The 16,613-nt window shown below is 33.7% G+C and overlaps 1 protein-coding gene across 1 annotated transcript in view; it reads right to left on the reverse strand.

The window, feature by feature from the left end:
* The window catches only part of m (miniature), a 78,992-nt gene that overhangs the window by 44,756 nt on the left and 17,623 nt on the right, over window positions 1-16,613 (reverse strand). The window contains exons 2-3 of the mRNA XM_053749584.1: window positions 13,682-13,858; window positions 3,820-3,895 (exon numbers count right to left, since the gene is read on the reverse strand). Of these exons, the coding sequence (XP_053605559.1) occupies window positions 3,820-3,895; window positions 13,682-13,731 (126 nt within the window). The 5' untranslated portion in view covers window positions 13,732-13,858. The remainder of the gene's footprint in view (window positions 1-3,819; window positions 3,896-13,681; window positions 13,859-16,613) is intronic.

Here is a 16,613-nt window from a genome sequence, read left to right on the forward strand (position 1 = left end):
AATTTCGCTAGGCACATTATTCAATCGCTTCTGAATTATAAGCGACTCAAACATAAAACTAATACGTCTTAAATATTTTTATTAAGTGTGTAGTGGATATTTTTCAGGATCAATTATTTTTTCCGAATTCGTTAAATTATGAATCAATAAAACTGTGTTTCATTAAATTTCAAATGTTGCAAGCATCTGCTGTTTGAACAACATTTGAAATTTTCCGGTAAACATCTACCAAGACAATAGTCAATTGATTCATTTGCGTCTACAACGGTAGTCTTTAATTACTAAATAGTCTATGTACCAATTTTACAACTGACAAACTGCAATTATTTCAAGGAAAACTCTTCTCAAGTTAATTTAGTGTTATAATAAATCATTTTACTAATTACTTCGTTATAGACTCCGTTAAATTTCTAACCTGCAAGACATTCATTAATCACTGGATTTGAGTTAAGCTACCATGGTGTGATTACTCTGTTAATAGTAGTCAACTTTCTCATTACTTCTGAAATGATTATTATTTCTGTTGATTGACTACCAGCCACTACTTTTATTTTCTTTCTACTTCTTTAGTATTTTGAAGACGGCATTTTGACCTTTGACATTAAACTTTTGTTTTATATTGTAATGTTGAATAAAGAAGTTGATTGGAAAATAATTGACAATATAAAATGATTTGATGAATGTTTGCCTTTAAAAGACATACGGTGAAATGAGTTGCTGTTATATAGATAGATAGATTACTGGTCTTTAATAGCTTCCGTACTGAATTTGATTCATCATGTACTGGAAATCATTGTGGTCAATAAAATTGCAACTCATAACCTTTCGGTCGCGCTCGCAGCAGAGAGCATCTTCAATTTTGAAGAATCATTCGATTTTAGTAATGCTATAAGTATACTATTTTCTAGACATACATTTTGCGATTTTATCAACCTAGACAAATAAAAAAAAGGACAACACTCAACTACACACAATAAGCTTGTATCGTGGGTCAGACGGACACAAACATAGAAACGGACACAACATATCCAGGAACAGGACACAAATGTGTATGATGTGTATAAATATTTAGCCGTGTTGGGAATCGAACCCGGGACTTCTAAATAACAGACGGGCGTAGTGACCACTACCGCCACGGAGATCGTCTAATTGAAAAGAGATCGCGCGATGATATTGATGCATTCCTGAGATTGATGTTTATTGCTTTCGAAAGAGATACGTTAGGGAGATGATATACGTAGAAAAAATAATATAAGAAGTGTTTGTTCTCTAAATATCATCATCACCTAATTTTTTGAAAGTACATAGAACAGGCGACAAACTTTATCCTTTAAGAAGTTGCTGAGTTTTCTATCTATGATACTGGTAATCTAATTATTTCCAAGGAAACGGAACCCTGAGGGGCGGCTATTTGATAGAAATTTTCAATGTACGAATTGTAAGTCTCGTAAATATTTCTTCAGCCCTGTCCACGATAATACGTCCTGTTACTAACACGTATAACAGTTTGTGAAAGCCGTGTGAAGTCGCCATTGTGTGACACCTACATTGTGTGAATTGCACGTCAAGTTAGTCCAGTTGACCACTATGCGATGGCAAGAGCTATGAATTTCCAATGTATTTGCGTGGGTCGATGTGCAGTTGATTGTACTTTAAGCTCAATTACTCGATAATTACTTAGCAATTTCCTTTGACTAATGGTGGCCAATTTTGAGTGAGTTATGAATGACATGTGAGTGTAGTATTAGTATAGACACGAAAACCCCAGTGACTTGAGTCTATAATATAAACTTTGATTGGACCTTGACCAACGTTGACCTTTACCTTCACAGAATAAAAGCTATACTGTGAACATTAGTAACTATTTAGCGCTATGGTAAGCACAGCTGTACTATGTATTATAAATAAATGAGGATAAATCACACAGATTGAGCTAGCCCCAAAGTAAGTTCGAGACTTGTGTTATGGGATACTAACTCAACGATACTATATTTTATAACAAATACATATATAGATAAACATCCAACACCCGGGCCAATCAGAAAAAGATCGTTTTCAATAATGACCCGACCGGGGATCGAACCCGGGACCTCTCGGTTCAGTGGCAAGAACTTTACCACTGCGCCACCGAGGTCGTCAATGTATCTCGTAATGTATTAGGTATGTCAATGCCAATGTATTAGGTAGTGAAAATGTTAATTTTGATATTGAATATGATATAAAATTTAAAAATTAAAATATATGTAACAATATACCTAATAGTCCGAAATTTAATTAAATAAAATGATACAACTTTTAGAAATGTCCAATCATAAATTTTACATTAATCGCAAATCATCAGTTCATTTATTAATAATGCGTGTGTCCATTAGACTGTTAAAATGTATTTCTCAAAAATAAAATTAAAATCCATCAAACAAGAATTCGGACAGCTCAATTGAAACAGCAAATGCAAATAATAAAAAAATCTTTCTTGCAGGAGCCATTTTAAAATTAATTTATGAGGTGTTATAACTAATTGTTTATGAATATAGTCGATTAAATAAAAAGAAATCAATTGAGCAATCGTGCAACGGTTAACTGCACTTTCTGGAAAGTTTACTTTTAGTACAGTTCGTAACGAAAGTGATTTGAAACTGATTTTTTTCAGCACGCACTTTTTCACAATTCAAAAATGGAAGAGAACGAACGAAAGAAGAGAATGAAGAAAAAATACCAATTACGTCAAAGTTTCTGAGTGCATGTTTATTACTCCTTGATGCAAGACTACTGAATTTTTGGTAAACATTCAGAAGGAAACTCGGAATTGCGCATAGATTTTCGAGTACCTGTTACGTGCCGTGTGGTATATGTTACGTGCCACAGGTAAAATTGTACCTTATGAATGGTTTTTTTTTTTGTTTGTGTTGATTTGAATAGTTTTTGAGTAACAGATTACAGAAATATGCGTAACTTTATAACGACTATTATGTACCTTTACGAAATACATGCCCTTGAGACGTCACATTTCAGCATAATAGATATAGGAACCCGGGGTGTGATCTGCGCATACGTATCAAATATTTCAGAGATGATGTTTATTAATTAGTTACATATGATTTTTATTAATTATTAGTTACATACGATTGCAATCGTAAATTTTTCCGACCGACTGTACACACTATCCGTTTGTTTTTACAAACGCGGTCCAGTTGCGGTGTGCGATATGTGCGCTATGTGTGCCACCGGACGCGCATGCGCAGTACCATCTCAAATGGAGCGGATACTCCGGCTATTACCCGGCCGAAGCTGAGAGCCACCAGCCACGATCAAATGCACAGATGAAATGACTGATATAACTGCGCCGTGTTGCATTGCGACCTCACCAAGGACGGTGCAACTGCTTACTTACGTTCTAGGTCTTTTTATTGGGAACGGAGATAAATGGCATTCGATTTAAGCATACAAATATAGTTTTTTTTAAATTAATGGTCAAGATATATGAAATTAGTGCTTTAGAAGATAATATCTAGCTGACAACGAACGAAAAACACAAATAAAAAAAGTGGAAAAAATTGTTACGAATTAGGATAGATAAGGCAGAACTAGTGTCTTGTGCACAGACCTTGTCTTGTGTGATTTTTTACTCACATTGTGCATGCGCGTTCAATACAATTACACTTAAGAACACATCGTGCTACCCAAATTCATTGAAAATTTGTCGTTATCACCACCGCATAGAAGCCCAAGAGATTTTGACGTGCAGTTGACGGTACAATAAATGTGGACGCGCCGAAAATAAAACCCAAAATTATTTTCTTTACAACAATATGTACTTACGCATATTAAAGCTAATACAAGCCAAACGAACGCCGTTCTTGGTAAATGTGACGCGACATCCGATGCCATTTTGGACCTGAAAGAAAAAATAAACAAATTTAAAATATGAGATGAAAAAGTCAGGGCTCGAAGGAGAATCGAACACACGCCCCTGCCTAACCGAGACAGTGGTCTTAAAATATGACCATCGTCATTTTAAGCAAGGATTTCAGGAGTCTAATTACTGGGCTTATAAAATGTCTGGGTAAATAAATAAATATATATATATATAAGCACTTTTTAAATAAAAAGAATCGCAATCTCTCGTAGAACCACTAAATGATTTTCGTCAAAAAAATATATTTTTAAAACGCGTCATATTTTTTGTTTTTTAAACTTTTAAAATTCACAGAATACAATTTGTGGAATAGTGGCCTTATGCTAGAAGCTTTAATACCTACATAACTAAGATATTTTTCAAACATGTTTTTTATTTAATTAATAAAAGTACCTAACTTAACCTTTTTTGATAATGTAGATTATGCAACAAATCGAGTTTGTTATTTTTGTAGTGCATTTCCAACCGGACCTCAAATAGATCGCACGTAAGAAAATTTATTGCATTTACATAAGTGAAAATATGTGAATAAATAACTTGTTTAAACTAGTTTCTCGTGACGCATTATATAAAGCTTATCGTCCACTGCTAGAAATATCTTATTGACAAAAACTGACCGAGATAAGCATAAGTTTTATGCTAAGCGATGAAAAGCAAGTTGGTAAAAAATGTCAGGTAAACTGAAATCAGTTTACCTGACATTTTTTACCAACTTGTATGAGAAAATCTCATACAGGTAGAAATTATCAATTAGATCAATTACAACCTCAATATAACCTCAACTAAGTATAAGCTATGTTAGCTATGTCTTAACTGGATAGTCTCATTAATCAGACGAAGATTTGCTTTCTCTCAGCGAAAATTTTATTATTTATCATCAATGTAGCCACAGCCTGATAATACAGAAAAAACTAATCTATCCTATCTAATAGTATTACATTATAAATTCTTAGCAGCTAGCTAGTGATGGCAACGCGTGTTTCCGCCCTAGAAGAGGACCATTCTATATACGAAATACATAAGAGCATATCTCCCATGTATTTCGTACGAGACGACTAAGGGATATAACTTTGTCAGCTGACAGACAATAGAGATACCCTATATATTTACAGTTAGTTGAATAGAGAAGGATATAAGATACCTTTCATCACGGAAAGAAGTACTTTTCCCGTTGAAAATTCACGCGGTTGAAGCCGCGGTACAGCTATTGGTGTATATGAAGTACAGATTTTCATGCGTGTTTCAAATTATGATTATGAGAACAGTTTTGAAATAAAACACACACCAAGAAAGCAATAAAAACAAGAGACGTTCACAATGTATTATAAATTAGGCGGTCAAAGTCTATCGCTACACATAATATGCATATGCAAAATTTATCGCTACACATATCTCATAAACTGAGCTGGAAAAGGTCGCCTGTTACAATTAATAATTACTATAAATGATATAGTCGATTAAATCAGTCAAATCGTTGATATCGGCACTATGAATTGTGCACAGTTGTCGATACTGATAAATTTACATTACACGAGTACTTTAGGTACCTACGTTAATTTGAATTTCCTCTAATAATTTGTCATAACTTCAAATAGCTTTGCTGTTAAAGTTTATGGAAAGGAAAGGAAATATAAGAATTATAAGTTCATAATTAATATTAATTGATGCGATTATACCAATTAATTGGACAATTAAATAAATTATACAAAATTAGAGCAATACAATATACGAAATGAACACAATTTGATATAATTTAATGATTAATTCGTTATAGATTTACGAGAACAATGCACTGAGATCAATGCAAAAAAAATAATATGTTCAGCTTCATTACATAAGTAGTATAAAACAAGTAGCTTCCAACAAGTATCTTTAAAACTACACAACGGATTGTGATGCGAGTTTTGTAATAGATAGTGTAATTCCTGGGGAAGGTTTAGGTTTAGTGTATAATTTATTATATTATAATTTTACCCGAGCGAAGCCAGGACACGCCGTTAGTTATAGAAAAAGCTTACTTTTTATAAGAGGTAACTCGGAGATATATCGTTTCACAACTCTATTATTAAAAAATGTTCACGTTTCATTAAACGTAAATGATCCTCATTACTAATGTTAGTACACGGATTTCACCGCGGGGCACCACTAGCACACTTGTCAAAATTAATGGCATAATTGTCTTATGGTTGACAGACGTCAATAATTCTAATCGAATAGCGGATGAACGCAATTAGTCATTATGTATGGTCATTACGGGTAAAAATACATAAATCGTCTGGGATTTTTCACAGTGGGGGTTTTTAAAAATCGCATTTTGCTCTTATTTCACGTCCTGTCAAATTGCTAATATCTGTGTCTAATTAATTCATGAGTATTCTAAAAATGTGATTTTGCGATAGTCCGCCGCGATAGTTTTAAATTTTTTGCCTGACATTCGCACTAAACAATTTTTATTGCGCACTTTCACACTCTAAAGATTTTTAATAATTAAAGACTTATGTTTTTCTAGGTGATATAAACTATTAGTTTTAAATTTGGCAAAAAATTTTTTTTTATGCCGACAAAGTTCCAAGAGTTCAACCAAATATCTATTTATTCTTAAGAAGCGGCCCGTCCCGGCTTCGCTCAGGTAAAACCATATTAAATGATATATTTAAACCTCCCTCAGGAATCACACTATTTAATTAATTGGTGAAAACCACACAAAAACCCATCCGGTAGTTTTTGACTTTATCGCGTTTATAAATCGACAGTTGGACTTATTTTTATAATATGTAAGGATTATATCATTATGTCGAATAATAAATCTGTTTTACAAAGTCAAATGTCCACAATAAAGACGGACAAGTGACAATAGAACAGTTAAATTTAATGACAGGAAGAAACTTGCCAACTTAAAGACAGTAGACCCTTGAAAACAGCTTACAACTCAATAATGTTACACTAATGCAAAACTCTTGTGTGGGCCTCTAGTAATGAATATAATCCTTATGTTGTGATATACTCATATCTGAACATACCAGTTGTATTATATTTTCGTGTATTATCGATTAATTTCCTTGAATTTCCTTGCGACACTACAAAGCAGTAAATTATTACAGTTAAATCACAATCGTTAAACAATGTAATCGTTAAGACACATCAATCCGGTTCGATTCAATTTGCAGGACTGTAAACGTCTCCTTCAAACGAGGCCTCCCCGTCAGTAATATGACCGGTCATAGTATTTGTCGACATTCTATCATCCAGCAAATATGCATTATTAGTCGAGAGTAATAAATGCCTATATACAGTCATCTGGATATCAAGTTTCCCTGTAAAGCATCAATCCAGCTTTTATAGTATTATTGTAATAAATTTTTAATATATGTCAAAGATTTTAAAGGAAACGGTGGTGCAGTGGTTAGGATATCCGCCTGTAAGCTAAAAGGTCCTAGGTTCAAATCCTACTAAGTCTGTATACCAATTTGACTGACTTTGATGATGTGTTTTTAATGGTCCACCGCTTGCTTTCGGTGAAGGAAAATGTCCCTTTCGTAAAATGTCCCCTGGTCGCATAAAGTGTTTCTTTCACATAATGTCACTTTGGGAAATCGCTCTTTTCGTAAAATGTCCCATTTACAAATTGCCCCTTTCGCAAAATGTACCTTTCGCAAAATAGAGACCTATTTATACCCAATTACCCATTATGGGTTTCCCCCGTAATGCTGCTGACTGTACAAGAGTGGGGTTTCCGCGATATACCCCGTTAAGGTAAGTATTGGTTGTGTCAAATATAGTAGTAGGCAAACACTTGGTAGTCGACATGCGAGATTTTAACGGTAAATAGATGTTAGCTACGTAAATAAATATAATTTGAGTACAAGTCTTAACTTCAAGTCTATGTAGAAAATAACTATTATAAAAAATATTTTGACACTTTAATTGATTTTGACTGAGACTGGGTGGGTCGAAGTATGACCCATCAAATAACGATTGTCAAATTTTAATATGAAATTGGAAAAAAGAATATTTTTTTATTTTACAATGTCTGGTTGCATCATGAGGTTCTAATTAGTCAAGATATTTATTTATCTTTTATAAGCGTATTCCCGGTTACTTCTTCATCCTTTGCTCTTAGCTTTCTTAATTTTTCTTTTCCCTTTCAGTTAATTTGGTCTTCGGCATGCATTAATTTTTAAGATCATTGGATTGAGTATCACCCCCCGTATCAACACTTTCGAGTTTCTCCCTTCTACCAAGACCAAGCGGAAGCAACCTAATATCATTAGCACCCTATATAATTTGCCAGGTCAATCTAAAAACGTATTTCACAATAAGCTTGTTCAAATAATGATCTGTAACAATAAATCGATAAGATTTATGACAGCACGAGCATACCCCGATGAAAGTGTGCATCGCGTGTCTCGAAGCACGCAGTATCTCGCTCCAGTGAGAAATACCGTACAGATTTCCCCTAATACTCGGTGCATTTTCTCTCTCATCTCCATATAATTATGAGACTTAGTTTTTTAGCGGGATTTGCACATTCGGCCAGTGTTTGGCTTGAATTCGGCGCTGGGGGCGTTCATGTAGGGGTTTTTCATACTATGTAGCAAGCAAACAGGCATGCGGCACACCTGATGGCCACCACAGCCCATCAACGCTTGCAGCACCACGGGTATCATACGCGCGTGTATACGTTGCCTACTTGTATAGGGATTCTCGTGCCAAATTATTTTAGAGAGATAATTTACCCGAGCGAAGTCGGGCCAGGCCGCTTGTTTAAAATAAGATGTATTTGTTAATTTGTGAGTAAAGGTAACCCAGAAGTGTTAATGCCCTATCTGGCTTCTGTAGTCTTAAATTTGACAAGAAAATCGCTAAGTAGGTAAAACATACTCGTACTAATGGTATGGTGAAACTGGCGTTCAATTTAAGGCGCTATGTGGGTACATAGCGCACACATTTTATCAATTTATTTTATTTCTAATAAAAAAAAAGATTTTCAACAGATTATGCCACCACACTCAGAAATAAAAAAAATATATTAATTTTATCTATGGCCACACTAGTTAAATAATTTTAGTAGAAAGTATTATAGCTCTCTATTACACGTTGTAGTCACAGATGACTTAATCGGAAACAGTGGCCATCAGAATTCATTTAGCGATGATAGCGCCAAATGCCATTTTTCACAATGCATATTTATCAATAATAATAACAACCTTTGGACATTAAAAGATGCATGCATGAGATAGAATTCAGTCAGATTAATATGTAATATTTACGCTTATTATAAAGCACGCATACTTCATATCGAACAAAATTAGGGTTGCCAACAAGAAATGTTTAATTATAGGTTTATTTACAACGCACATAAAATCTTTCAAAATCTCAGGCGAGTAACATCAAGGAACTAAAATCGAGATTACAAAGTTGTACATTCAAACGGGTTAATACATGTGTATTTGACAGTTAAGTAGAATGGGTTAAATTCCGCCGTCTGTCCGTGAAGTCTACCCCTTAATAATCGTGAACCTGCTCGGATAAAGTATTATTTATCAGTTTTGAGGGCAAAGAGACAACCTTATCGCTGCGTAGACACAAATTAAATATACTCTAAATATGCGTCTTCAAACATATTTCCCTTTAATATCCATTAAAGCGAAAGTTTGTTACGCTTTCACAGCTGGGCCGTTTTTGATGAAATTTGAAATAGACATAGTTAATGATCGTAGGTCAAGGAAGCAGCAATGACTGTGCTTTGAAAGTCGTAGGTAGACTTAGATTTAAATAAAATTTCGATGTGAACAATAAAATTTCGACGCGTATAAGTTGAATAAATAATTTTGTATTATTCAAATACAAAATTATTCATTCAATAGTTGAGATAATTCAATTAAGAGAATATATTCTGTAGGTGGCGATGTTTTATCCAAAGATCTATTTACTGGCAGTTTTATAACTGATCCATTGAATTATTTTCATCTTAAATTATGTTTGTCATTCAAAAACATGATTAGTTCAGGTCGTTATTGCATAAAACAAATGCAGCAATTAATAAAATAAAGCTAATGCTTCTAACATTCCTTAAGGCACTTGATTGACTTTTCAAATATATCTCATAAGATTTAATTCAATTATATTTCCATAAATAAGGATATTTATTTATCCGTTAAACATGTCGTTCAATTTAATTATTTAAATTAAGTACCGTTAATAAAATAGTTGTTGAAGGTAGTAAGTATTGTAAAATTTGTGTACTGCCTATTTAAATAATATTTAGTATGTAAATGGAAATTAATTTTACAGCGACATAAGGTAAATTGAATGAATTTATGCTTTTAACGTTAACGTTCTGTATTAATATTAATTTGTAATTGTGGCCTTTGAGCTTGAGGCGCCGACCACCAGGTTTCAATCATTTCTACATTAGTATCCGTTTTAAAAATTGTATATTATTTCCCTTCCCAACGTTTCTTCACTCTTTTCGACTTTGGAAATTAATATGTAATTTTCAAAATGGATGTCGTGTTGATGATAGTGATTAATTTCGTAAGTGGAGTCACACTGTCTTCAGATTCCATTACGAGGGTGATTATTTTGAGCAATGAAAATGACATGAAATGATACTCATATAGATGGAATATCGGCGATTCAAATGGGAATTTTTAACCGTTTAAATACAAAATAAGATGCCGACAACTGTGTGAAGTGGAGACGAGGTAGTAGAAATTTTTGCCTTGGGCTCCGACGCTCAACAACTGAGGAAGAAAACGGGAACAAGCAGTTGCGAAAGAGTAAATTTAATTGTCTTTGAAATTAGTAAAAAGGATGAAAGTTCTTTGCTTTATAAGTTTACAGATGGCAACGTCACATCGCCATTTTTATTGATTACATTTTCAAGAAGTAGGTAGGTAAAAGTTTGACGCAAACCTTCGTTGACATTAAATTACCGTCGATTACCCACGGAAGCCTATGTTAACTCCATACTCCAAATTTCATCAAAATCGGCTTTCATAACTTTTTTTTTGTTGCTGCCGAAAAATCATAACAATATACAGACAAATAGACTTTTGCATTTTTAATATTAGTATGGCAGCCATACTAATATTACTACTACTGAATTTATAAAACATCCACATTATTATATGTAATAAAATGTGTTTAATTTGTTTCTCAACAGAACCCTAAGTTGTGGCCGCTTTTTATTCTTTCTTGAATTATTAACACAGGGCCGGTATGCGGGTCGTTTTCATCAATCAAATTCACTGAGACGAAGGCACGGACACTGAGAAGCCGCAAAGTTAATAAGTACACAGAAAAACAAAATAATTTGATTTGTTGCCCTAAAAACTCACATAATATGCGTTTTTACTTAATATTTGCTCGCTCGATAGTACAAAATGAAATATTAATGATAATCTTTTGTATGAAACAATAATTATGACAGATCCTTTTACGTCAAAATTTGTAACCGCTTCTTATGAATTGTAATAAATAGCAATGGAAATGTAATAAATAACTTTATACATATTTATAAAAAAAAATATTCATTTTAGTATAAGACTCGATCTTGATATCGACAAAAGGGCGATCACAATGCGTGCAAAATTTTATTAATAGTGTTTCGTATAGAATTAGACGTGGAGAATTTCTCTCACACAGAGCGGTAAAAATAAAAATCAATTGTATCTTATTTATACATTAAATAAAACCGTAAGGGAGTGATATTGAACAAAAATATATTAAAGGGGGTCCATATGGGATATATATTTTTTGTCCATCTGTTTGTATGGTTGTTCACGCATCACGCAAAAACTACTAGATGGGATTGGGTGGGATTTTCACGGTTGTATACTGGATATTAATTTAAAATCTGGTATAAGTTTCATCTTTTTACATCATCACGTATAAAATAAATAATACAATAATAAGTTATGAGAGGACGCACGTAATTAACGCGGTGAAAGCCGCGGACAAAATCTAGTAACAATATCGACCACTTCATTTATATTCTTGTTAGTGTATACTTGTAATTAGTGAAATTCAATTACATGGACAACCTGGACATTCTACCTGTAAAGTTAACTGGAAACGTGGCGTTGATAGAAATATCATTTTACGCTTCGGGCCATGACTTGGGTTTAATTAACTTGTCTTATATCAAGTTACATTTGATAATAGTTTTCATCTCTGGATCAAAATGCAGATGACCAAGAATATTTCCCGTTTTACAGTGCGGGCTGGAAGGTCGATTGATCATGGTTTAATTTTTTAAACGATCTTATTTGGGTTATAGGTAAAGACATGTTAACGTAGGTAATCTTTTAACGTGAGATTAAGAAACATACATCCATCTAAACTTTCATTTGTTAGATAGGACAAAATTAATATGATAATATCCATACAAACAACGTCATGATTAAATATAAAAACAACATTCAGATATGCGTCCAACAAAAGCAAAATTTCATACTCAGTTGTAGTCTTTACTCACGCAAACAATTTTGTCTACACATTGACAAAGTGTGATAAAAACGTGTTGCCACATACCAATGTAATCTAATTCATTACCCGACGACTATTGACGGCTGAGACTGTTGAAAACCTATTTTGAGACAAGCAAAAACTCGTATGGCCACTAGCGCTATCCATTTTCCCATGTACTATGCCTATTAAAATTTTATAAATATATAATTATAGGAAGTGACTCAGTAGTTAAATAGACCGCACCTGTACTCGCAAAAAGTTCGTGAAATGACCGCGTATCAATGTTTTATGATGTAATGGATATTAATATATCTATTTATTGACTGTTCTTGGACCAGTATTATGTCGAGTTGTGAAAAAAAAGACTCGAAACTTGAGACGGGTTTGTTAGGCCTTTTGATTTTAATACCGTTGTGTTTGGGTTTGTTAAATTCTGATTGGGCTAACAAAGATAGGAATTTCTGAAGACGGCTAACTCTAAAAAGCCGGTTGTAATTTACAAACTGTGTCGTGTTATTTGAACTTTTATCAATGTTTTTTTTTTAAATATATAATTATATGTTTTCGGACACTAAGTACCAGCTTTTACTAGATTTTCTAAATATAATTTTTAGCCTGCGTCAACTTAAGTTTAGGTATATCATGGCCGGCTATCCTTTTTTCCGCCATATCCTAAGATCCTGTGCAAGCTTCCATCCCCTTCTCGTCTATCATACTATACCATAACCCAAAAAATATCAACTGACAATCGAGCTGGTTATTTACTAGCTGGTCTCTGTCATAAATGGGTACATCTACGGTTTTTTCAGTTCCTTACCAAATAGTCTGCTCCTTGGGTGGAATAAACTTAGATTTGACTGCTGGTTATTTTATACCATCGAGATTTATTGTATATTCTCATTCAGACTGTTAAATAATACTTATAGCATTAAGCCCATCCATTTTGTACATACATTAATTATGTGTATAATGTGCAATAAAGTTTAAATAAAAAATGTACTCATATTGTATACTATTCTTTAATCATTGATTCATTTGCTCGCCTGTCTCGAGTTATCAAACATTTGAACTAGGGCTGTCTTGATAGTAGTACCCTCTGACGACGCTATTTAAGTGGCTCAGCTCTGGCAAGAAAGGAGTTAGTAGTCAATGGCGTATGTAGCGTGTAGATTTGTCATCGACACGCAAAGGAGAAGGAGATACTATCGGTGACTGTTAGGAAAAGCCTCCAGCTTTAAGTCCGCCGTTCATATTTTTTGTTCATACATTTATTTTCTTAATTATACTCACCAGTCACCGAATTTCCGTCGACTAGTGTTCTTCGCTCGCCAAACGATCATTGTCCACTAAAATCTATCATTTATTCACACTTGTCACCTACGGTCCCCACTGCTGGCCGAGTGGTCACCACACATAATCTATTATCACCACACTACACTGGTTAGAACTGGTTCAGTTTGGATTTATCTGGAACAAAATAAATATAAATGTTTACTACTACTGAAATATTAAAGAAAACAAAAACCATTGTGGATGACTAATAATAACTAAGAATACATTCAGAAGAACGTCACTGTGTCGTATTTAGTTGATAACGGACATAGCGGGGAAACGAATGAACCTCCATTTTACGCTAGAGGCCCGTGCGCATCGAATTCTTCAAAAATTCCATAAATTTTTGCTGTACACATGCTGGACGCGTATCCAGCGATGCGATGAACACGGGGCCTAAAGCTATATTTTTATTTAACCGTCTAAGTATTTTATGCACTTATTTAACAAGAACAAAGCACACCTTCCCCCATCTTTATAAAAGCGGCCCAATCATAACCATAATAGGAAAGCAGCAAACAAAATCTGATTTTGTCCAATGAGAACGATCGTTCACGATTATAGCCGATCGTTTGTTTACCTTATAACGAATGTCTGTTTTGGAAAGTGTGTCGATGGTCGATGATAATGCTGTACCAAAGATCAAAGATCTATGACGTTTTCACCATAGATACCGCCATCTTTTTTACTGTTTGTAAAGCCATGTATCTGATATTTTGTGATGAGGCTAATTTTGATTTTTTTTTGCATTCATTTGGTTCTTTTGACGACCTCGGTGGCGCAGTGGCAAAGTCCTTGCCACTGAACCGAGAGGTCCCGGGTTCGATCCCCGGTCGGGTCATGATGGAAAATGATCTTTTTCTGCTTGGCCCGGGTCTTGGATGTTTATCTATAATATGTATTTGTTATAAAATATAGTATCGTTGAGTTAGTATCCCATAACACAAATCTCGAACTTACTTTGGGGCTAACTCAATCTGTGTGATTCATCCTAACATATTCGTCCTAACATATTATATTTTTTCTACAAATAGTATAACACTATGAAAAGTTAACTTTCAATACTTTTGCAGTTAGACTTTTGTTTTTATTGTGCCGTATAAACGATTTATTTCTTTCATTAGAGCATACCCATATGAATATATAGTCTCATTTTAAATACTCATATATTATTATGAAAAACATTACGTACACAACACGGATTAGTGTTAACTTACGATAGCTTCATCGGAATAAATCAAGTTACGCATCTACACTTTTTTAATCATTTTACCTCGCGGTATTTCAATGATATCGAGCTTGGATTGAGACGTTCTGTGTAGATTGATCATAGAATTGTGTTATTTTCACATGAATAACCGGGCTATAAGCTATGGCAATACTTGTTTAGTACTTATTTTCTTTTATACTACCAATCACACAAGCATGCGGCCCACCTCAGATGGTAACTGTTCATCACAGCCTATAAAAAAAGACAATCCGAATAAATTGTGTAAAATATTTTTTCGAAAATTCGCTACACTTTTCGTCAATAAATGTACAGAAATAAATCCGTCACATGCTTCGTCAATACTAAACGTTAGTGACAAGAATAGATAGGTCTTTGATTTCTGAAAAAATACTGTCCCCGTGGGAAATTGACGCGGGCGAAGTAGCGAACAAAAGCTATTGTAGCTAGTTAGTGATATCCGCAATAAACTTCATCAAAAATATAATTCTAAAAGTCAGCTCCTTATAGTAGGTATGGCTCAAAAGTTTCCATAAAATTAGCGGTATCGCTCTCAAAATTATCTGAGCCAGGTAAGAAAAATAACTACGTAGATATTACATACGTGATAATGTATATAATAAATATCTTGCGAGGTAAATTCAACTATAGACGGGAGATGCAGGCATTTAGCTGGATGGAAAGTTAAAATGTAGAGCTGACTAGAGTACCTAATAAAAATTATATTCACACTTAGTCATTAACTTTCACAGTCATAAAATTAGCACGCATTTACTACTAAGTATGCTTTAATTGTCAATTTGTAGGTAATCAAAAGTTGTAATATCAGTGAGAAAATTTTCACATTACTTATGTAAAAAAAACGGTCAAGTGCGAATTGGGCCGAACATTGAGGGTTCCGTCATTCGGATTTTTATTATTATACTTTCGATTTTTTTCTCTTATATGTATTGTAAACCCTTATTTATTGCCAAATTTCGTGATTCTAGATCCTATAGATTTTGGTTCCCTTGAGAAATCGCATAAAATGCGACATAAATGGTCATTGCTTTTGATCACATTGATTTACAAGTATGATTTTTTTAAATAAAGAAAACAGTAGATTCAATAACTTGATATCATATAGTTTTCTAGGTAATAAACCTATATGCTTTCTTGAGAAAAAGGGTGTGCACAAACTGATGCAACAGAAAGTTGGACGAGAAACGTGGTCTTATAAGGGTTTCATAATCACCATGTCACCTATCACAGAACTCTAAAAACAGTCGTTAAAAAAGAAACTAACTTAAATAAATGTCGTTAACCTCTAAGGTTCATAGTAATAATCCTACTTTCATCACTACCGAGAAAATTTGGACAATTTCCAAATTATTGTTTTGATTGTTATCAAAAGATTTGCATATATTGCAGTTGCCTTTAGGTAAGTGTTTGTGTTAGGATCTTGTAGACTGTTCTATATTTAAGGTTATAGGTTTGCTTTAATGCTGACTCATGTGTTTCAAGAAACTACACTTTTTGGAGCACACATGCATTTGCTGTTATTAGTCAAGTAGACAATTCATAATTAAATAACATTTTTAAAGTTACATCCTGTAACAAACTGAATAGAATTTTCAAATATTGTGGATATGTGGCTTACACATTAAGGGTGAGTTGTACCAT

This window comes from Plodia interpunctella, chromosome 9, assembly GCF_027563975.2.
Source record: "Plodia interpunctella isolate USDA-ARS_2022_Savannah chromosome 9, ilPloInte3.2, whole genome shotgun sequence".
Lineage (NCBI taxonomy): Eukaryota > Metazoa > Arthropoda > Insecta > Lepidoptera > Pyralidae > Plodia > Plodia interpunctella.